At 48.1% G+C, this 22,080-nt stretch overlaps 1 protein-coding gene across 3 annotated transcripts in view; it reads right to left on the bottom strand.

The window, feature by feature from the left end:
- PLXNA1 (plexin A1) overlaps positions 1-22,080 on the bottom strand; it is a 460,603-nt gene that overhangs the window by 165,744 nt on the left and 272,779 nt on the right. For all 3 annotated transcript variants that reach the window (XM_040358985.1, XM_040358987.1, XM_040358986.1), the window contains exons 6-8: positions 17,178-17,301; positions 16,875-17,028; positions 11,390-11,489 (exon numbers count right to left, since the gene is read on the bottom strand). In XM_040358985.1, coding sequence (XP_040214919.1) covers positions 11,390-11,489; positions 16,875-17,028; positions 17,178-17,301 — 378 coding nt within the window. The remainder of the gene's footprint in view (positions 1-11,389; positions 11,490-16,874; positions 17,029-17,177; positions 17,302-22,080) is intronic.

The raw sequence follows: 22,080 nt of genomic DNA, 5'->3' as shown, positions 1-22,080 counted from the left end.
TTCAGGTGAAGTTGATAACAAGTTGACAGCAAGAAGAACTCGCTGAAACAAAACGCGACGTTCTCCCTCTAAATGTCATTTTTTTTTCCCTTTTCCTCCGCTCGGCGCGTCTCTTCCACTATTTGAATATGTAGATGTCATTAGTCATTTTAATAGAAGCGGATATAATTTTATTTACTCTGGAGACTCCTTGAATGAACGGCCCTGACATTTGGTAAATGCGCGCGTTTAGTGAAAACGTTGTAGCTATTAGGCAAAGTAAATGGAGAGTTAATAAGACGATGCATTTTGGGCTCTCGTGGAGCGCGCTGGTATTCTGTGGACGCACGCTGAAAAAGACAGGATAGGCTCTCTTAGGAGGACATAAACCGACCACACAGCATAACTCCAGGCTTCATTATGCAAAAACTACAAACCCAACTGGCTTCAACACCTAGGGGTGGATTTATAAAGAATTTGTATTGGCATTTGCCCAGTGAAAGTCCAGTACATTCGTCCTGTGCGAAAAGGCTTTATTCTGTGCTGTTTGGATGCAGATTCTAAATTTAAAAACAGAAAATACTGCATTTGGCCACTAGATGGAACCAAGTATCATATGCATTTCCTATACTACGTTTAGTCTACTCCATCTAGTGGCCAAATACAGCATTTTCCATTTGAGGCCAATGATCTACATTCAAACTGCACAGGATACAACCTACTTACATTTGTGTTTATAAAAAAAATGTACTTTCATTTTCACTGGAGCTATGCAAATTCTTCAAAAATCAATCCTACACTGCCATGCGAATGCCACAAAGTGCTAATTTTTACTGTAACTTGGTATGTGTACACCCTGGTACACACATGGCCGACCATTGTAGCAAAGTGTCATTTCTTCAGTGTTGTCACATTAAAAGATATAATAAATTGTTCACAAAAATGTGAGGGGTGTATATATACACACACACACACACACACACACACACACACACACACACACATATATATATATCACTTATAGAGAGAATATATAGATATATATATATAGATAGATAGATAGATAGATAGATAGATAGATAGATAGATAGATATTCTCTCTATAAGTGATATATATATATGTGTGTGTGTGTGTGTGTGTGTGTGTGTGTATATATATACACCCCTATATATATCTCATTTTTTATAAACCTTAAATGTTTTGGACATGCACAGTAGAGCACCGCAAAGGACTGACCCCACTCTGATGCATTTCACATTTGAATAGGTGGACCCCATAGTAGTGGTGAAACATGTCAAAGTGGGGGTGGTTTCAGTGTGTTGGCCGAGAACAATAAAGTTTTATAAAAATACTGACATCAGCAACATGGGGCTGATTTAATATTGCATGTTTTATTACTGCCTGTGCCCCCGTGAGTGATTTTTCTTTGCTTCCTGTCTTGGGGACCCCACAGGAAATAAGGAAAAATCTCCCCAATTCTGGGTAAAACTGAAAAAAACAATACGGTGCGCTACAACGTATTTTCTTTCAGTACGCTACAATGGCCTGTCAGCTGCATTGTATTGAAGATTGTACAATCAGAATGAAAGGTGCAGAGTCCTAAACATGGGAATGGATACTGGTAGCTCTGTAGTGGGAGGGGAAGTTACTTAAGGTGCTACTAAACCCACAACAGTAAAATCAGTGTGTATATGCAGTAAAGCATGCTTGTTCTACTCACTGTGCAACCTAAGGGGTTAATCTGCTGTATTGTGTAAAAGGCTGATTCTGTCTTCTCCGATCCTCCCCTTCTTCCACTGCCCCCCTCCCCCAATCTATCTGCTGATAGAACACAGCATTGGGGGCACTCTGCACATACTCAGTTTGGTGTGTATTGCTAGAGAGGTTTTTTTCTTTTCCCTTGAAAGGGTGCGTGTGATCAGCACAGGGCCAATCAGCATTGTCCAAAGGGTCGGGGGTCCTGCAGCCTCATAGGACAGTCAGGGGAGAATGAAAACTCCTCCTACAAGCTTTAACCAGACACTAATAGAAGTCACAAAACTGCTATATACTGCTGATGAGAAAGGGTATTTAGCAGTTTATATTTACTAAAATAATTGCATTTGCAATATAGGGAATGCAGGCTCTGTGTTTAGTAACACTATAAATGATCCCGGCCATTAGAGAAACATGAAAGTTGCCATCGCTGACCCTTCTTACAAATGCTTTTCGCTCGCTTCCATAAGGATCCTCTCCCAATATATTGAAGTTACCACCCTGGAGGAAGCACACAGGTAAGTAATTCATCCTTCCGGATATCCTTCATGCTGGTCTTGGAGAATACTGAAGCCAGTGGATTAGTATGACAGCCAGGCGTCCAGCATTGGAGGGTTTTACAAAATATGTGGCTTCCCTTTACAAATCTTGGGGCATGGAAAAAACTCCCGGCGCGTTCCATCTCAATATCTGACCGCTCGGCGGGAGCGACTCGCCAATTCTAATATGGATCCAAGGAGACGCGGGACGTGAAGAGATCACCGCCTCAAGAGCTCTCACAACCTCCAGGTTTTCCCGTAACAAGCCGCTAAGTGCGATTTGTAAATAACGCTACTTAATAAAAGATCCTCCGTGTCAATTAGTGTGTGTGACTGCTAACAATAATAAGCTATTAGCTGGATAATGCAAGACCATATTCATTTGTCTACCAGGTAATGGACCACCTCACCGCGCAGACGACCTCGATGCAGAGGCATGGCGGGAAGAGGCTTTATAAAGTCCTGCTGGTGCTCTTAAAGGGAACCTGCATTTACATAATAGATAAGAAGGCTGGAAAGCCACTGCTGGGAGGCAGGGGGTGCCGAGTCACTGCCGGTAGGGGGAGAAGGGTAAAATAAGGTGCCAAGTCACTGCAGGGAGGGAGCAGAAGGGGGTGCTGAGCTGGTTAATGACAGCTTGGAGGTGAGAGCAGGGCATGCTGAGCTTCCTGGGGGGTGGGGAGAGCAGAGGACCCTAAGCTGATGAGTTACTGTTGAAAAAGGGATGCAGGGGGTGCCGAGTCAATGTTGGGAGATGGGAGGAGTGGATGAGTCACTGCTGGGAGAGGGGAGCAGAGAGCTAGGTTGCATTATTGCTGTGAGGGAGGGGTTGCTGAGTCACTGCTGGGAGGTAGGAGCAGTGAGCGCTGCTTGCTGAGTCACTGCTGGGAGGTAGGAGCAGTGAGGGCTGCTTGCCGAGTCACTGCTGGGAGGTAGGAGCAGTGAGGGCTGCTTGCTGAGTTACTGCTGGGAGGTAGGAGCAGTGAGGGCTGCTTGCTGAGTCACTGCTGGGAGGTAGGAGCAGCGAGGGCTGCTTGCTGAGTCACTGCTGGGAGGTAGGAGCAGCGAGGGCTGCTTGCTGAGTCACTGCTGGGAGGTAGGAGCAGTGAGGGCTGCTTGCTGAGTCACTGCTGGGAGGTAGGAGCAGTGAGCGCTGCTTGCCGAGTCACTGCTGGGAGGTAGGAGCAGTGAAGGCTGCTTGCTGAGTCACTGCTGGGAGGTAGGAGCAGTGAGGGCTGCTTGCTGAGTCACTGCTGGGAGGTAGGAGCAGCGAGGGCTGCTTGCTGAGTCACTGCTGGGAGGTAGGAGCAGCGAGGGCTGCTTGCTGAGTCACTGCTGGGAGGTAGGAGCAGCGAGGGCTGCTTGCTGAGTCACTGCTGGGAGGTAGGAGCAGCGAGGGCTGCTTGCCGAGTCACTGCTGGGAGGTAGGAGCAGCGAGGGCTGCTTGCTGAGTCACTGCTGGGAGGTAGGAGCAGCGAGGGCTGCTTGCTGAGTCACTGCTGGGAGGTAGGAGCAGCGAGGGCTGTTTGCCGAGTCACTGCTGGGAGGTAGGAGCAGCGAGGGCTGCTTGCCGAGTCACTGCTGGAAGGTAGGAGCAGTGAGGGCTGCTGGGAGGTAGGAGCAGTGAGCGCTGCTTGCCGAGTCACTGCTGGGAGGCAGGGGGTGTGTTTGCTACCTGTGGAGTCTTTGCTGGGAGGCAGGGGGTGTGTTTGCTACCTGTGGAGTCTTTGCTGGGAGGCAGGGGGTGCTGAGCTTCTGAGTCACTGCTTGGAGGGGGAAACAGAGGAAGCTAGGCTGATAAGTCAATGTTCGGAGGGGGGCAGGGGGTACAGAGTTTCAAAGTCACAGTGAGAGGGGAGCAAGGGGAACCGAGGAACTTCTGGAATTAGGAGACTATTTTAGTGCTTCTGCTGTACACTTGGATGAATTCCTCCACAATGCCCGCAGCTGCAGAGGTCAGTGAGGGCTTTAAAGCTCCTAGGCAAATACTGGAAGGTTTACTTTAAATATAACGTTTTTAACCTTTTAACTTTGTTTTTTAGAACAGTGCTGAGTAATTATCAGCATTAGGAATGATTCCGTCAGGCGCTGAGCGTTCTTTTCTCTTTTTGTTAGTAGGAAGCAGCAAACTAGATATTTGTTATAATGCCGCCATCCTCACCTCCGAATGTTTTTTTCTCTCTTTTTTTTTTTTTTTCGCCAGCTCTTTGTTTAAGAAGCAAATCAAGCACAAGAAAATTACTATTCTATTAAAGAACGCAATGAAATTATGTATTGATCTTCCCATTCAGGTCAGTTTATTAAAAGGAAGAAAATAAACATAACTATTCAATTTGTTCTCGGAGCGGATCGTATGTATGGATTCCTCGCCCCATGATGTCATAATTCCAACCATTCATCACAGGCTTTGTGCATTCAGGGGAGAGGGGGGGGGGGGGTCAGGAGTCGCGCCCCATACAGATAATATCTTGGCTTGGCTACTTAAACCGCAGAGAATCTGGATATATGCTAATCGCCCGTCACCCCGCGCCTTTCGTCTGTATCTATGACCTCTGAACCCCGAGAGCATAAAGAGAGTCATCTTCCATGGGACAAACGGCCCTCTATGTTCTGGTGTTGTGCGTCTTCCAGGAGAGAACGCTATGGGATAATCAGACACGCACATCCACAGATCCCAATACACAGGCTGGTGAGGGCGGTTCGGTCAGATAATCACTTGGCTGTTATTTGTAGGAGGGAAACGGAGCAGCCATAGGGATCCCCCCGAAAATCAAGGGGGTAATCAACCCAGGACCCCATCGCTACAAGCCTGCTGTACAAGACTCTGGAAGCTTTCCTGTTTGGCTTTGTTAATGGACAGCCTTGAAGGGGGCTTAACCACTTAAGCCCTGGACCATTTTTTTTGCTCAATGACCGGGCCAATTTTTTACGATTCGGCACTGCGTCGCTTTAACTGACAATTGCGCGGTCGTGCGACGTGGCTCCCAAACAAAATTGGCGTCCTTTTTTTTCCTACAAATAGAGCTTTCTTTTGGTGGTATTTGATCACCTCTGCGGTTTTTATTTTTTGCGCTATAAACAAAAATAGAGCGACAATTTTGAAAAAATTCAATATTTTTTACTTTTTTCTATAATAAATATCCCCAAAAAATAAATAAAGACACTTTTTCCTCAGTTTAGGCCGATACGTATTTTTCTACATATTACAAATACTGCACCTGCTTACTTTTTAAAAATGGACACTTACCTGTCCAGATTGCCCGCGACGTCGGCAGCAACGGAAGCCGAGCTACCGCTCGGCTCTCGGCTTCCCCCGCCGCCATCCTCGATGAGGGAATCAGGAAGTGAAGCGCAGCGGCTTCACTGCCCGGTTCCCTACTGCGCATGCGCGAGTCGAGCTGCGGCGTCCTCACTGGTCCCTGCTGTGTTCTAGGAGCTGTGTGTTTCCCAGAACACAACCGGGGGGGGGGGGGGGGGAGAAGCTGGACGGAGTCTATACCCGGAAGTGGTGCAAATACCTGTATTATACAGGTATCTGCACCCCATCCCCCTTGAAAGGTGCCAAATGTGACATCGGAGGGGGGGAGGGTTCCAAAAAGCGGAGGTTCACTTTTGAAAATTCCGACAATTGTCCGATGGAGCATACAAATGGTCGGATTTTCCGACAACAGCCTGACAATTCACACAATTCCCGTCGGAAAATCCGATCGTGTGTACGGGGCTTAAGAATTGCAGATCTTTGTTCCGAGTTGGGAAGCCTTTATTTGCTGAGCCCATCCAGACTATGCAAAGAATTTCTCTGTATTCTCAGAAGAGGGCTTAGGATAATAATAAAAAAAAAAAGAACACCTGAAACTTTGTAAACAGCCAGGGCAGCTTTACAAGCGCAGAAGTTGGCGACAGACACGCAGGGGAAATCTGCATTTTGAATTCCAAGGATCTCTTCCGATTCCCCCCCCTCGGAGTTGCACTTTAATATGCCAAGGTAAGACGGTCTCGGCGGAGGAGCGCACCACAGCCCCGGGGTCGCCCTTCCAGCGAAACAAACCAACAGCCGATGCTCAGAAGCCATTAAAAATAAATCCACGCCGCGCAAGCGACGCACGCAGAAAACACACACAGCAACAACGCCGAGGAAATATTTAATTAAGCCGCTCGCAAAAGAGAAGAGAGAAAAAAAAATAAAAAATAAAATTCATTCTCACAAACATCTCTTCCCTCGTTTTGGAAATGAGAAGCCTTTAGCTTTACCTACAAACATGTTAATTGGCGTGCTCTTTATGCAAATGTATGCAGTTTGATTTCGGCGGCGGATATTAATCTGAAGGCGGCGTGCAGCCGTCACTCTCTGGTGAGTCTGGAAGGTGAGTCGAGGGAAGAGGCGGGTGCTGAACCCTCATATAGGGAAGGAGGTGTTGCCATACCTGAGAGGGTACGAGGGGCAGATGTCATCTCTGCAAGTCCTCCGATGTCATCTAAGGGTGGATTATGTTGGTTAAAGCCGAACTCCGGGCAAAAAAAAGCTTTCCCATGCAGTGAGGCTGTGCTCGATTTTGTCTAGGGGATTCGAGAATGAAGATATACGTACCCAATCCTCCGATCCTCGCCACACAAGACAGTCCCTGCCGCTCCTGCCCCCCACGGTCTAGCGATGAACTGTTCCTGACGTCATCATGCCTATAGACCTGCTCTGGACATGAGGATGTTAGGAACAGTCCATGCTGGATCTTGGGGGAGTGACGTTTGCAGGTGGAGTGGAGGATCGGGTTAGTATAAGCTTTCTCCAATCCCCTAGACCCGTAGGGCCAGATTCTCAAAAGAATTACGCCGGCGTATCTACAGATTCACCGGCGTAATTCGAAAATCCCGCCGGCGTATCATTGTTTTGTATTCTCAAAACAAGATACGCCAGAATTAGGCTAGGATCCGACTGGTGTAAGTCACTTACACCGTCGGATCCTAAATGCAATACTACGCTGGCCGCTAGGTGGCTTTTACATCGATTTCAGCGTTGCATATGCAAATGAGCCGAATACGGCGATTCCCGAACGTTTTTGCGTCGCTTCGCCGTAGTTTACGCCGTAAGGTTACCCCTGCTATATGAGGGGTAACCTTACGTCGGTCCGCCGTATGCCATGTTAAGTAAGGCTGTCGGGACAGCGTCGGGTTTTTCCGTCGTTTACGTAACTCGTCGCGAATAGGGCTGTGCGTTAATTACGCTCACGTCGAAACCAATGTATTTGCGGCGTACTACGGAGCATGCGCATTCCCGACGAGATTCTTGGCAAGAATCTCTTGCCGCCCGAGTGTACAGACTCTCCTTTCAAAAGAACCGCGGTTCTCTTGAAAGGCAAGAACGCGGTGACGTCATCGCATATGACGAGCATGCGCTCGTCACATTCGATGCCGTTGCCGCCATCTTGCTGCACCCTACCTATACCTAGGAAGCTACCGTGCATGCGCGGGTTTCCGTGGCGACCAGTAAGTATACACACTCTCGGGTTTCTCGGCAGGAAAACTGCAGAGAATCTCACGACGAGAAAATAGAGAACATGTTCTCTGTTTTTCTCATCTAGATTCTGGGCAGTTTTCTTGTCGAGAATCCTGAAAGCCTCGTACACACGCTCGGTTTACTCGGCAAGAAAGCTCTGCCAGCAGTTTTCTTGTTGGTTCTTGCCGAGTAAACCGAGCGCGTGTACGAGGCTTAAGGGTGACGTGTTTTCCAATTTGTCAACATAAATCTTCTATATGTGCCTGACTGGGAACATGTGAACCTAAAAAAACTCTGAAATCGCATACGATGCTTAGATTTCCGGCATTTCCCAGCATCGTCCGGGTTCCGGTCTTCCAGAGAGATCCTATATTAGGGTTGTTTATAGAGAAGATGGTCTATCCCTTTTCCCCATACACAATATACACAACCATTAGACATTACACTGCGGCACATTTGCCTGCAGCCAACATTCACATAGCAAGGAAAACCCAGCGACAGACGTTTCCATTAACAGACCCCTTCATAAAAGATCCAAGACAGCAGAAAGTGACGCGACGCACACGAGTGTAATACAACAGAGCTATGAGGAGGACGGTGAACACTTAACCCCCCCCCCCCAGGGTACCCCCATGCCTTCTCTATAAACACTGCCCTGGCATCTTTCATTGCTCCATAAATGGGCATTGTGATCGCAGCACAGCCCGGGCCCCCGAGTCACAAGCGGCAGGAAAAGAGCAGAGCTTCTTTATAAAAAGCACTTCTCCTTCCTTTATGTACGGTGACAACGGCCGCCGCCATCAGCCTGGAGCAAATGCAAGAGAAGCAAGAAAGACTTTTCAGGTCAAGACATATTAAAGAGAATCCAAACCCTGAAGCAAGATGTAATGTATTACAGATTAATAGTCCTTGGAGAAGGCGGCTGCATTAGCTTTATTTTTTAATGTGTTTTTCTTTAACCACTTCCTTACTGGGCACTTAAACCCCCTTCCTGCCCAGAGGACTTTTTGCAATTCGGCACTGCGTCGCTTTAACTGACAATTGCGCGGTCGTGCGACGTGGCTCCCAAACAAAATTGGCGTCCTTTTTTTCCCACAAATAGAGCTTTCTTTTGGTGGTATTTGATCATCTCTGCGGTTTTTATTTTTTGCGCTATAAACAAAAATAGAGCGACAATTTTGAAAAAAATAAAAAAATTGTTTTACTTGTTGCTATAATAAATAGCTCAATTTTTTTTTTTTTTTTATCCTCAGTCTAGGCCGATACGTATTCTACATATTTTTAGTAAAAAAAAAAACTGGTTTGCGCATATGTAAACATATGAGATCATCTCTCATTGGCCGCACAGATCGCCTAGCAAACGGCCACTCCGATTGGCCGTTCACAGCAATCTGTGATTGGCTGTGTCCAAGGGACACGGCCAGCACAGAAGTTTCCCGCTGCGTGCTCGGGAGCGTACGGGGAACGCGGAAAGGGGCGGACGTCAATTGACGGCGCCCCAGAGAAGTAGAACCACCCTGCGGCCGTATATAGTCGTACGGCCGTCGGGAAGTGGTTAAAAGGAAGATTCCAGGTATTCTAATTTTTCCATAGTTACAATGGTTCAGCTTAGATCAAGTGAACTATGTTATACCCGTTGCCTGTGGGATCCCTCTTGATCAGTGGTCTCCAAACATGCTAAACAGTGTATTGTCCTTCAGGCATTAGGGGGGCCGGACTGTGGGCAATGGGAATAAACAATTCCCCATGCTTGGTTCTAGTGAGAGCAATAATGTTCCATTGTTGGTATTCAAATGAGGAATAGTGTCCCATCATTGGTGTCAGTGGGAGGAATAGTGTCCCATCATTAGTGTCAGTGGTAGGAATAGTGTCCCATCATTAGTGTCAGTGGTAGGAATAGTGTCCCATCAATGGTGTCAGTGGGAGGAATAGTGTCCCATCATTAGTGTCAGTGGGAGGAATAGTGTCCCATCATTGGTGTCCGTGGTAGGAATAGTGTCCCATCATTGGTGTCAGTGGGAGGAATAGTGTCCCATCATTGGTGTCAGTGGGAGGAATAGTGTCCCATCATTGGTGTCAGTGGGAGGAATAGTGTCCCATCATTGGTGTCAGTGGGAGGAATAGTGTCCCATCATTGGTGTCAGTGGGAGGAATAGTGTCCCATCATTGGTGTCAGTGGGAGGAATAGTGTCCCATCATTGGTGTCAGTGGGAGGAATAGTGTCCCATCATTGGTGTCAGTGAGAGGAATAGTGTCCCATCATTGGTGTCAGTGGGAGGAATTGTCCCCCGTTATTGATATCTGTATGAGCAAACGTGCCCCATCACTGGTGTCAGTGGCTAGATGGAATGGTTTCCCAAGGGCCAGAAAGGCGAGCAAAGGGCCAGATCCGGCCCATGGGCAGCAGTTTTGAGACCAGTGTTCTAGAAGCTAGAAAATCCCTGTAGTAGACACTGCTACTCCATTGATCTCTACTAGCTTTCGGGTCCCACGATGGGAATTATAGGAAAGAAGGTGGCAACCACAATGGCTTAGGTCAGTCAATGGACTCCGCAGCATTGGCTTTTCATATAGAATGGGGGATTTTGAGATAGATATGACAACCACAGTGACTCTGAACTCCATGTTTACAGGAACAGAGAATTATGAGAAATGACATGTCAGCAGCTTTGTTCTAATGTTTCTCCATCTCACAATCCTGGTAACCCGAAGACCCAACACTTGCCGCCGACTCCTTCCCCCAGAGCCTGAAACATGACACTGAGCCACAGATAGGCAAGTCTAACTACATGTATTAGTGCCATTTGTTCCTACTCTCATTTTTCTGTCTTCCCAGCTGGAAATGTCATCCGATGCGAACGCGAGTCACATGGAAGTCACAAGGCTTCTATATCATTTTTCAGAGATTTTCTGCATATTTGTATCCTTATGTCTAATGTACATACAGTAATCACACATCTCACATTGTGGTTTATTTACTAGTACTGGAGGGTGCAAAATCTGGTGCATTTCTGTACATAAACCAATCAGCTTCCAGGGTTTATTGCCAAAGATTAAAGGGGTTGTAAAGGCAGATGTGCAGATCCCTTGTGTGCAGATCCCAACCCAGCACGCCCAATGTCAATACAGCGCTGTGCCCGAGAGCAGGATCACTGCTTGCTCTCTCCATCCTCACTGGTTCAGAGGCAGCAGCGGGATTGGCTCCTTCTGCTGTCAACCACATCCATTGAGGAAGCAGGGGCTGGAGTGATCCCCATTGTGTGTGCGTCTACGGACGCACAGAGCGCGGCTCAGCATGGAGCCTGCACAAGTGCCCCCATAGTGTTTTGCCATGGAGGCACTCAACTTCGGGGGAGAAGCAAATATTCTGGCAGGGGACCCAAGAAGTGAATGGTTGAGGCTGATCTGCGCAAAACCATTACACAGAGTAGGGAAGTATGACATGCTTGATTTTTTTATCACAATAACTTTATTAATACATCATAAAATATTTTTAGTTTAGTGTCACTTTAATAAAATGAGATCTCCATCCTATGGGGCAGACAGGAATGATGGGCTTGCAGGGAAGACATTGTATGATGGTGGAAGCAGAATCACAGACACTTCTAAGAATAAAAAACTTACGATTGATGGACGCTGCAGTTGTAAAAGACAAAATCCACGCTGGCAAACTTCTTCCCGGTCTCCTTGGACTTCAGATAAAGTTTCACAACTCTCTTGTCACCTACAAGACAAACAACAAGACTGTCACCGGGCCGTGCCGCCATCAGCAGAAAAAATAACGCGCATTGTCCTACGTCTTCCCGCCCTCTATAAATGGAACGCCGCGGCGGTGTCTGTTATGGGCCTTTATATCCCCGTTGTTGCTCATTTATTTCAACCGCCATTTTTCTCTGACAGTTGCTGGTGATGTATCCGTATCTAAGAGGAGGTCATTGTACATTTATAACATGCAGCTTATAGGGGTTCTGCCATTTAGGGAGGTTTACCCCCCTTCATGACCAGGCCTTCTTTTGCGATACGGGACTGCGTTACTGTAACAAATGCGCGGTCATGCAACGCTGTATGCAAATACACCCCCCCCCCCCCCCCACAAATAGAGCTTTCTTTTGGTGGTATTTGATCACCTTTTTGCGCTATAAATAAAAAGTACAACAATTTTGGGAGAAAACTATTTTTTTTTTACTTTCTACTATAAAACATGTCAAAAAAAAAAAAAAAAAATTATAATTAAAAAAAAAAAAATCGAATTTCTTCATCAGTTTAGGCCAGTGATGGCGAACCTTGGCACCCCAGAGGTTTTGGAACTACATTTCCCATGATGCTCCACTACACTGCAGAGTGCATGAGCATCATGTAAAAATATAGTTCCAAAACATCTGGGGTGCCAAGGTTCGCCATCACTGGTTTAGGCCAATATGTTTCCTGATACATATTTTTTGGATAAAAGTGGTCTCCGTGGCAGATTCCCGGCAAGTTCAACTTTTATCGGGGTTCGGGAGCCGTCAGTAGCAGCGGAGACGATCGCGTCCTTTCCCCTCTGAGGCTGGACGCCAAAAGAGGGGAAGATTGCCCACGCTCGGCGCCACACCATTGAATAATGGAAGCGACGTCATACGTCACTTCCGCCCAATGGTCTTTAAAGCGGAGTTCCACCCAAAAGTGGAACTTCCGCTTAATCCACTCCTCGCCCCCTTACACGCCACATTTGGCATGTCATTTTTTTGGGGGGGGAGTGGGGGCTTCAGGAGGTGTGGGACTTCCTGTTCCACTTCCTCCTTCCGCCGAGGGGCCGCTAAGGCGAATAGTCATATCGCCTTTTGGCAGCCCCTCCCTGTAGGCGATCGCCTGGGACACGTGACAGGTCCCAGGCGATCGCCTGACCAAAAGGATGGAGCGGCGCCGCTCGCGCATGCCGAAAGCTGTCACGGCCTGGTGCCCACACTTAGAATGAAGACGCCGGCCGGAGGGGGGGGGGGGGGACAGAGGAGCGGAGCCCCGGCCGGCTTAAAAGTGCATTTTTTGTTTTAAAATGTTATTTTTTGAATAAAAATTATATATATATATATATATATATATATATATAGAGATGGAGAGAGAGATATAGAGAGAGAGATATAGAGAGAGAGATATAGAGAGAGAGAGATATAGAGAGAGAGAGATATAGAGAGAGAGAGATATAGAGAGAGAGAGATATAGAGAGAGAGAGATATAGAGAGAGAGAGATATAGAGAGAGAGAGATATAGAGAGAGAGATATAGAGAGAGATATATAGAGAGAGAGATATAGAGAGAGAGATATAGAGAGAGAGATATAGAGAGATAGATATAGAGAGAGAGATATAGAGAGATAGATATAGAGAGATAGATATAGAGAGATAGATATAGAGAGATAGATATAGAGAGATAGATATAGAGAGATAGATATAGAGAGAGAGAGAGATATAGAGATATAGAGAGAGAGAGAGATAGAGAGAGAGATATAGAGAGAGAGATATAGAGAGAGAGATATAGAGAGAGAGATATAGAGAGAGAGATATAGAGAGAGAGATATAGAGAGAGAGATATAGAGAGAGAGAGAGAGAGAGAGAGAGAGAGAGATAGATATAGAGAGATAGATATAGATATAGAGAGAGAGATATATAGAGAGAGAGAGATATATATAGAGAGAGAGAGATATATATATAGAGAGAGAGAGATAGAGAGAGAGATAGAGATCTCTCTCTCTCTCTCTATAATATATATATATATATATATATATATATATATATATATATATATATATATATATATATATATATATATATAAAATGGGATTCTAAGTAATTTTCTAGCAAAAAAATGTTTTCAACTTGTAAACACCAAGTCTGAAAAATGGGCTCGGTCCTTAACTACCGGTAGTTAAATCTACAGAATATCGGCACTTGATTTTGGCCATCGGTTTTAAAGGCAGACGGAAAATCGTTATCACATCGGCCCTGAAAAAATGATATCGGTTGACCCCTCCTGTATACCATGGAAAGAGTTTTGTTATTTCTGTTTTATAAGTGTAACAAAATATCTGTTGATCCTGCAAGAAATCCAGTGCTGCCCTGTGCACTCTGCCATGCTTTTCCAAGTGGTATCTTTAGCCCTGCCCAGTTCTCTCCTGCAGACTACAGAACCCCCCTTATGTTATGTAGATCAGGAGAGGTGAAGGAAAAAGTTCTGTAAACCAAACACACGTCCTGCCCCAGGGTGACAACGTTGCTCCTCTACAGAGTACAGTGAGTGTTTTCACCCGAGGACAGGAAGTGTGTTACTGGCAGGATCATCAGGTGAAGAAAAAGAAAAGGAATGCAGCCACCACATCTAAATGGTAATAATGGTAAGCTGCAATATATAACATTTTTGTTGGTTTTAGATATTTTTTTTTTTTATTTGGGATGGGGAGGGGTATATTTTTCTCCATTATAAAAAAATGTCCTACCTCTGCCTGCAGCTTCCTTTACTTATTCTCATCTGAGCATGTAGCCTGAGCCCCGCCCACCCACGTGACATCACACATCGTCCAAAATGGCCACTTTTGGATCATCTTAGCCTCTGCCGCGAATGTTAATGCAGTAGAACGGTTAAACTGGGGAATTAGCGACGGGATTAGGAACGAAGGGGGGACGGGAGTTGGAAAACAAAGGCGGCTTCTGTTCTCTAACAAAAGTCAGCTCTTAAAAGGAGAATTAAGGAAAAGCGCACGAGAGCTGAGTAGGCGTTTTCTGACAAACTGGGCTCCTTTGTTGTGCGACTCGGGCTGCATTTATAAAGCTGGAATGAAAGCAGTAAACAGTCCGGTCCCTTCTTGTGTCCCGGGCCGGAGTCCCTGACGCCTGCGGTTACCCGCGCTGCGTCATACGCCAAACCTGACCCGAGGGGACTCTGTGCTGTCATTCGTACCCCCGCCCACTCGCCGGGTCATCTGCATCGCGCCCAAACTTACAGGGGGGGGGGGGGATGTAAATACTGGAGACATGTGGACTTAAGTCACCAGAAAGAGAACACAAAAAGTAAAGGTGCTCCTTATATGTCCACACATTAGATCCCGAGATCTGACCTGGTGTCAGAGCCCTGCAGTCCCTGGAGAGAGAGAGAAGCAGCATAAGGAGCCAATCAGTACATGTGCTGACAAGGAGCCTACCGACAGGGGGGGAGAGAGAGCGCCTACCGACGGGGGGGGGGGGAGAGCGCGCCTACCGACAGGGGGGGGGGGGGGAGGGCGCCTACCGACAGGGGGGGGGGGGGGGAGAGCGCGTCTACCGACAGGGGGGGGGGGGTGAGAGCGCGCCTACCGACAGGGGGGGGGGGGAGCGCGCCTACCGACAGGGGGGGGGGAGAGAGAGCTCCTACCGACGGGGGGGGGGAGAGAGAGCGCCTACCGACAGGGGGGGAGAGAGTGCGCCTACCGACAGGGGGGGAGAGAGTGCGCCTACCGACAGGGGGGGAGAGAGAGCGCCTACCGACAGGGGGGGAGAGAGAGCGCCTACCGACAGGGGGGGAGAGAGAGCGCCTACCGACAGGGGGGGAGAGAGAGCGCCTACCGACAGGGGGGGAGAGAGAGCGCCTACCGACAGGGGGGGGGGGAGAGAGCGCGTCTACCGACAGGGGGGGGGGGGGGAGGGCGCGCCTACCGACAGGGGGGGAGAGAGTGCGCCTACCGACAGGGGGGGAGAGAGAGCGCCTACCGACAGGGGGGGAGAGAGAGCGCCTACCGACAGGGGGGGAGAGAGAGCGCCTACCGACATGGGGGGGAGAGAGAGCGCCTACCGACATGGGGGGAGAGAGAGCGCCTACCGACATGGGGGGGAGAGAGAGCGCCTACCGACCGGGGGGAGAGATCGCCTACCGATAGGGGGGAGAGAGCTGGATCACAGCGATCTGAGCTCATCACTGTGCTGCTTCTCGTCTCATGTGTAAGCACTCAAATGTGACCGGTTATCAGAATCTTAAAGTCCCTGTACAGCAGGGGTGGGGGTGTGAGAGGAAGAAGCAGCATAAGGAGCCAATCAGTCCATATGCTGACAAGGAGCATACTGATAGGAGGAGAGAGCAGAGTGACCGAGGGAAGTTTAATACTGTGCTGCTTCTTCATTGTAAGTACCTAAATGTGACTTTGCAGCTACAGTGTCTTCCAGTTCCTCTACAGCAGGGCTGGAGTGTAAGAAGAAGAAGTACAGCTTACTGATAGAAGGAGAGAGCAGAATGACACAGATGAATGTATCACCATGCTGCTACTCCTTTCACGGGGCTAGGGGTAGACAACCCGGCGTACTCTGTCTGTGGATCTACCCCATAGTGTCTACAAAATAGGTGATGGATTTATGCCATTCTTCTTTTTTTTTTTTTTTTTTTACTAGTAAGAACGGTGATCAGCGATTTTTAGCAGGACTGCGACATTGCGGCGGACAGATTGGACACTTTTTTGGGACCACTGACATTTATACAGCGAACAGTGCTATAAAAATGCACAAATTACTGTATAACGATCACTGGCAGGGAAGGGGTTAACACTAGGGGGTGATCAAGGGGTTAAATGCGTTCCCTGGGAGGTGTTTCTAACGGTGGGGGGACCGGAAGCAGAGAGAGATAGGTTTTCCTGATCACTAGGAAGAGACGATCTCTCTCTCTACTCCCGACAGAACCGGGATCTGTTTGTTTACATTGACTCTCTGTGGAGCGATGGCGGGTGGCGGGGGCACATCGCGGCTGCCAGCCACGTGCATCGGCTCAAGCGTGCATGCGCCCGCACGAAGCGACCTACAGCTAAGGCTGGTCGAAAAGTGGTTAAAAAAAGAAAAAGAAAAAGAAGAGCAAAAAAAGACAACCACGTTAAATAAAAGCTGTTCTTGTATGGACAGCTGTGGCCACTTGTACAATGTATCGGCGATTCCACAACTTTCTCATATTTAGGTTAGCCGCTCCTCTGAGCGGAATCTGGAAACATCTGTAAACGCCGCCATGCTGCGGGCCGGAGCGCAGACGCTGAACGCACAGCTGAGATAACCATCACTATTGTGTGTGTGCCAGCTGGTCACAGACCCCCCCTGTGGTGCCCACATTAATGCCCCCCGGGCGCTCACCCTGGCCTCGTGTGATGGGGATCACGTCCTTGGCGGAAGGAGAGTTGCAGTAGATCTTGCCTTCCTCTATGTGTCCCTCCATCTCTGTGAAATCCTCGAAGGAGCAGTTCACCCCGGTGGAGAGGTCAGGGACGTTCCAGGCTTGTAAAACCATCTGCACACAAAAGGAGGGGGAAAAAAATGAGGCCTCGGAGCACACGGCGGCGTTCTGTTTAACCATCAAGTCATGTGATCATTAAATGTCCTCAATCAGGTCACGCCATCAGACAACTGCAGACAGTCACATTGAGAGTGTAGACTCACCGGAACCTCAGACACGGTAACCGAGATGTTCTTGGGGTGCACCGTCAGCTGGACGCACTGCCGCTGGTCGGTGGTGAAGCGGTGAAGCTCGTCTGCCCGCTCACACTTGTCTTTCCGAGAACACCTGAAAAACACATAAAAAGTTCAAATAAATGACGGTGCAGCTCATTCTTTGGGCTTTACATACATCTCAGAGGGTCCGAAATATTATAAAATATTAACCGTATTTATCAGCGTATATCGCGCACTTTTTTGCCCTGAAAATCACGGCAAAATCGTGGGTGCGCAATATACGCTTCCCGCGCCGTGTTTGAATGCCTGCGCCGACATATACCGAGCGCAGTACACTCGGGTACATTCGGCCAGGCTCGGCTTCGCTCGTAGTCACGCTCTGTGACGTTTATGCGTGAGAAGCCGAGCCTGGCCGAATATACCCGAGTGTACTGCGCTCGGTATAAGTCGGCGGAGGCTTCAAACTGAGCGCGGGAAGCGGGGATTCGACATGAAGGCAGCGTGGGAGAAGCCGGGAGGACACCACCGAGGCCGTAGACGGACGCCGGACCGGACGAGGCAGCCGATGGATGCCGGGCAAGACACCAAAACTGTAAGTAGTAAAATGTAATAAAATGTTTTTTTTACAGGATTTTAGGGTCAAATTTAGGGGTGCACGCTATACGCCGGAGCGCGCAATACCCCGATAAATACGGTACCTAGTTCAGTGATGGTGAACCTTGGCAACCTTGGAACTACATTTCCCATGATGCTCACCTACACTGCAGAGTGCACGAGCCACATGGGAAATGTAGTTCCAAAACATCTGGGGTGCCAAGGTTCACCATCACTGACCTAGATCACCTCCCCAACCAGTACCTCTAATCAGGGACAGTCCCCTCCAAAATTCAAGGAACAGTCCCCTCCAAAAATTCAAGGAACAGTCCCCTCCAAAAATTCAAGGAACAGTCCCCTCCAAAAATTCAAGGAACAGTCCCCTCCAAAAATTCAAGGAACAGTCCCCTCCAAAAATTCAAGGAACAGTCCCCTCCAAAAATTCAAGGAACAGTCCCCTCCAAAAATTCAAGGAACAGTCCCCTCCAAAAATTCAGGGGCAGTCCCCTCCAAAAATTCAGGGGCAGTCCCCTCCAAAAATTCAGGGGCAGTCCCCTCCAAAAATTCAGGGGCAGTCCCCTCCAAAAATTCAGGGACAGCCCCCCTCCAAAAATCAGGGACAGTCCCCTCCAAAAATCAGGGACAGTCCCCTCCAAAAATCAGGGACAGTCCCCTCCAAAAATCAGGGACAGTCCCCTCCAAAATCAGGGACAGTCCCCTCCAAAATCAGGGACAGTTGGGAGCTGTGCAGATTGTGTGTGCACCAGTTTTAGTAAACCAACCCCTATGTCAGATGATTTGACAGCAGCTGTATTCACAGAGCAATCCCTGGCTGTTATTTTGACAGCAGGAAATCGCCAACAAGTCCTGAGAGGGAAGCAGCAGTGAGGAGACACAGCATGGTCAGGGCATATTACACACTCCCTGTATACTTTTGATTTGTAGGCTTGCGCAAGATTGTCTACAACTGGTAAAGAAAAACGAAAAGCAGAAAACAAACACAAATACTATAAGGACCAGACATTACTTGTAGGAACAGCAGCATGTAATGGTATGAAGATGAAATGGGAAGTGCGTCTTTCTGCAAAGCACCCAAAATGGAAGGTCCTCTTTACCGCGTCGGAGGCGCCAATGGCAGGATTATTTTTCTCTATTCTGTGCTCTAGATCTCTCCCTGGAGCCCATAGTGAAGACATCTCTCTCTCTCTCTGGCAGCCGACTCCACAATTATTTATTCTTCATATTTATAATTTATTAGGGGGAAGGCGATGTATGGCTTTATAACAGGAAAAGTCTGGTGAGGATATCTTGCGGCCAAAAAAACAAAAACAAACCTGTCTAGAACTTCACTTGCCGGCATTTATGAAAATCTGGCCGACCTGTATTCCAAACCATTTACCGTCCACGCCGCGGTCACACAAAGCCGGGTGGGCACGGTGTGCGGTGGTCAAGCGAGCTCCTTTAATTGGCTCTCCAGGCAGGCGTTTAGAGGTGAGGAGGCAGCAGGTAAGGTGAGAAGACTTTCCATCACACGCCAAGTGCCCGGCAGGAGAGCTGACAGCTGAACGATCCGGCACAAGACAACAGAGGAATTAATGCCGCCGACTTGACAGCTCTCCCTGTCCCAAATATCCGACATGATCCCTCGCTCACGCCACGTCCGCTACATGCAATCTCTGCCAGACTGGACACTTGAAGCGCGTCTGCTTGGCAAGACTGGCAGCTCCATACCTTGGGGGATTATCGGCCCCCGGAGCTGCCAAACACGTCCGGCTGTCACTCACCGCAAAGAAAAAGAAACTGTTCAGTCCCCAAAAATATTTTATATATATATATAAATAAAAGAAGAATGGGGGGGGGGGGGGGCAGGAAATGGTTCCAATCTGTAAATAAATATCCAACATCCACTTTTCTTGGGAGAGAAGAGAATATTAAACCGAATTATATACTCCAGTGACATTTTGTTTCGAAAATTGTTTTTTGGAACATCGGTTGTATATTTTCAATAGTTAATGGGGTCACGTCGACCATCTTTTTTTTTTTACCATAGTGATGAGAATAGTGGATGGAATATTTTTCTAACACAATCCCAACTGAGAATTCATTCGGGAAAACCAAACTTACTATAATCCGCATGACCATCTCAAAAATAAAACTTTTGGAATGGCAATCGAATATAATGGTCAGAGTTTTCATATAAATCTCGAGTCCATAATGGTACTCAGCGGCGCCCCCTCTCTTCTGCCACCTGTCTATCACCATAGATAGATTCATGCATTGCATGAATCTATGGTCGCCTCTGCCACCCCCTATTCAAGTGCCCAATCCCTTAATTTAGAAGCGCCCGATTAAAACAATAGACTCTAATAGGTGTCTGTTGCCTGTCACCCGATTGGCTTTATAACGACAGACGCTGTGATTGGACGACTGTCAGGCGTATAGGGAGACCTCTAATGTAAGGGGGGGGGGGGGGGCGGCACTGATGTATAGGGAGACCTCTGGTTTAAGGGGGGGGGCTCTGATGTATAGGGAGACCTCTGACATAAAGGGGGGACTTTGTCTGGGGAGACCTTTGACGTAAAAGGGGGGGCTCTAGTGTGTATTCCCCCGACTAGTGCGCATTCCCCCGACTAGTGCGCATTCCCCCGACTAGTGCGCATTCCCCCGACTAGTGCGCATTCCCCCGACTAGTGCGCATTCCCCCGACTAGCGCGCATTCCCCCCCGACTAGCGCGCATTCCCCCCCCGACTAGCACGCATTCCCCCCCGACTAGCACGCATTCCCCCCCGACTAGCACGCATTCCCCCCCGACTAGCGCGCATTCCCCCCCGACTAGCGCGCATTCCCCCGACTAGCGCGCATTCCCCCGACTAGCGCGCATTCCCCCGACTAGCGCGCATTCCCCCAACTAGTGCGCATTCCGGTCTGCCAGTAAAAGGAGACTTTTTGCGACGCGTTGTTTACACGCTGACCCGTCTTCCTGTGGGATTACACCACAGCGACTTCCGCCGTCACCTGCGCGGGATGAGGCGGCAATTGACACAAATGTCGATGGCGTGTCAGGTTAGCAGTCAGACGGCGGGTTGTTTTTCCATTGACCTGCCAGGAGCTCTTCTGCAGCATCAGACAGAACAAATAAGAGATAATCCTCCCATAAAGCCCAAATGTAATATTCTGTGAAGGGATTACAGTTATGTGAACATCAAGTTCTTCAGAGCAGTTTACTGGGGGGGGTTATCTCTTGTCTGTCTTAAAGAGAACCAATCACCTGTGGGCGTTCGAAAAATACCAAATGTCTTACCTTGTTATAGTGTTTCAGCTTTACCTGCCAGAGATGTGATATTTAGATTTTGGGGCACTATTCCTTCCAATAATACAAATGATGGGGCACTATTCCTCCCACTGACACCAACACCAGTAATGGGGCATTATTCTTTCCACTGACACCAACAATGGGACACTATTCCTACCATTAATACCAATGATGGACACTACTCCTCCCACTGACATCAATGATGGGGCACTATTCTTCTCACCGACACAGATTTCTTCCACTAATACCAATAATGGGGCACTATTCCTCCCACTGATACCAATGATAAGGAACTATTCCTCCCACTGACATCAACAATGGGGCACTATTCCTCCCACTGACAACAATGGGACACTATTCCTCCCACTGACACCGTTTTCTCCCACTAACAACAATAATGGGGCACTATTCCTCACAGTGAAAAAATAATGGGACACTATTCCTCCCACTAATACAAATGATGGGGCACTATTCTTCTCACTGACGCGGATTTCTTCCACCAATACTAATAATGGGACACTATTCCTCCCACCGATACCAATGATGGGACACTATTCCTCCCAGTGAAACCAATGATGGGACACTATTCCTCCCAGTGAAACCAATGATGGGACACTATTCCTCCCAGTGAAACCAATGATGGGACACTATTCCTCCCAGTGAAACCAATGATGGGACACTATTTCTCCCACTGACACCAATGATGGGGCACTATTTCTCCCACTGACACCAATGATGGGACACTATTCCTCCCAGTGAAACCAATGATGGGGCATGGTTTCTTCAACCAATACCAATAATGGGGCTCTATTCCTCCCACTGACATCAATGATGGGGCATGTTTTATTCAACTAACACCAATAATGGGGCACTACTCCTCCGCCTAATGACCACCATGTTAAGTCTCACTGATGCTGGGCCCCATCGGCCACAATCCGGACCCCCCCCCCCACACACAAAGGTTTGAAGGACAGTATACTGGC

Source organism: Rana temporaria, chromosome 7 (assembly GCF_905171775.1).
Source record: "Rana temporaria chromosome 7, aRanTem1.1, whole genome shotgun sequence".
Taxonomy (NCBI): Eukaryota; Metazoa; Chordata; class Amphibia; order Anura; family Ranidae; genus Rana; species Rana temporaria.
This window is presented reverse-complemented; position numbering and strand designations above follow the sequence as displayed.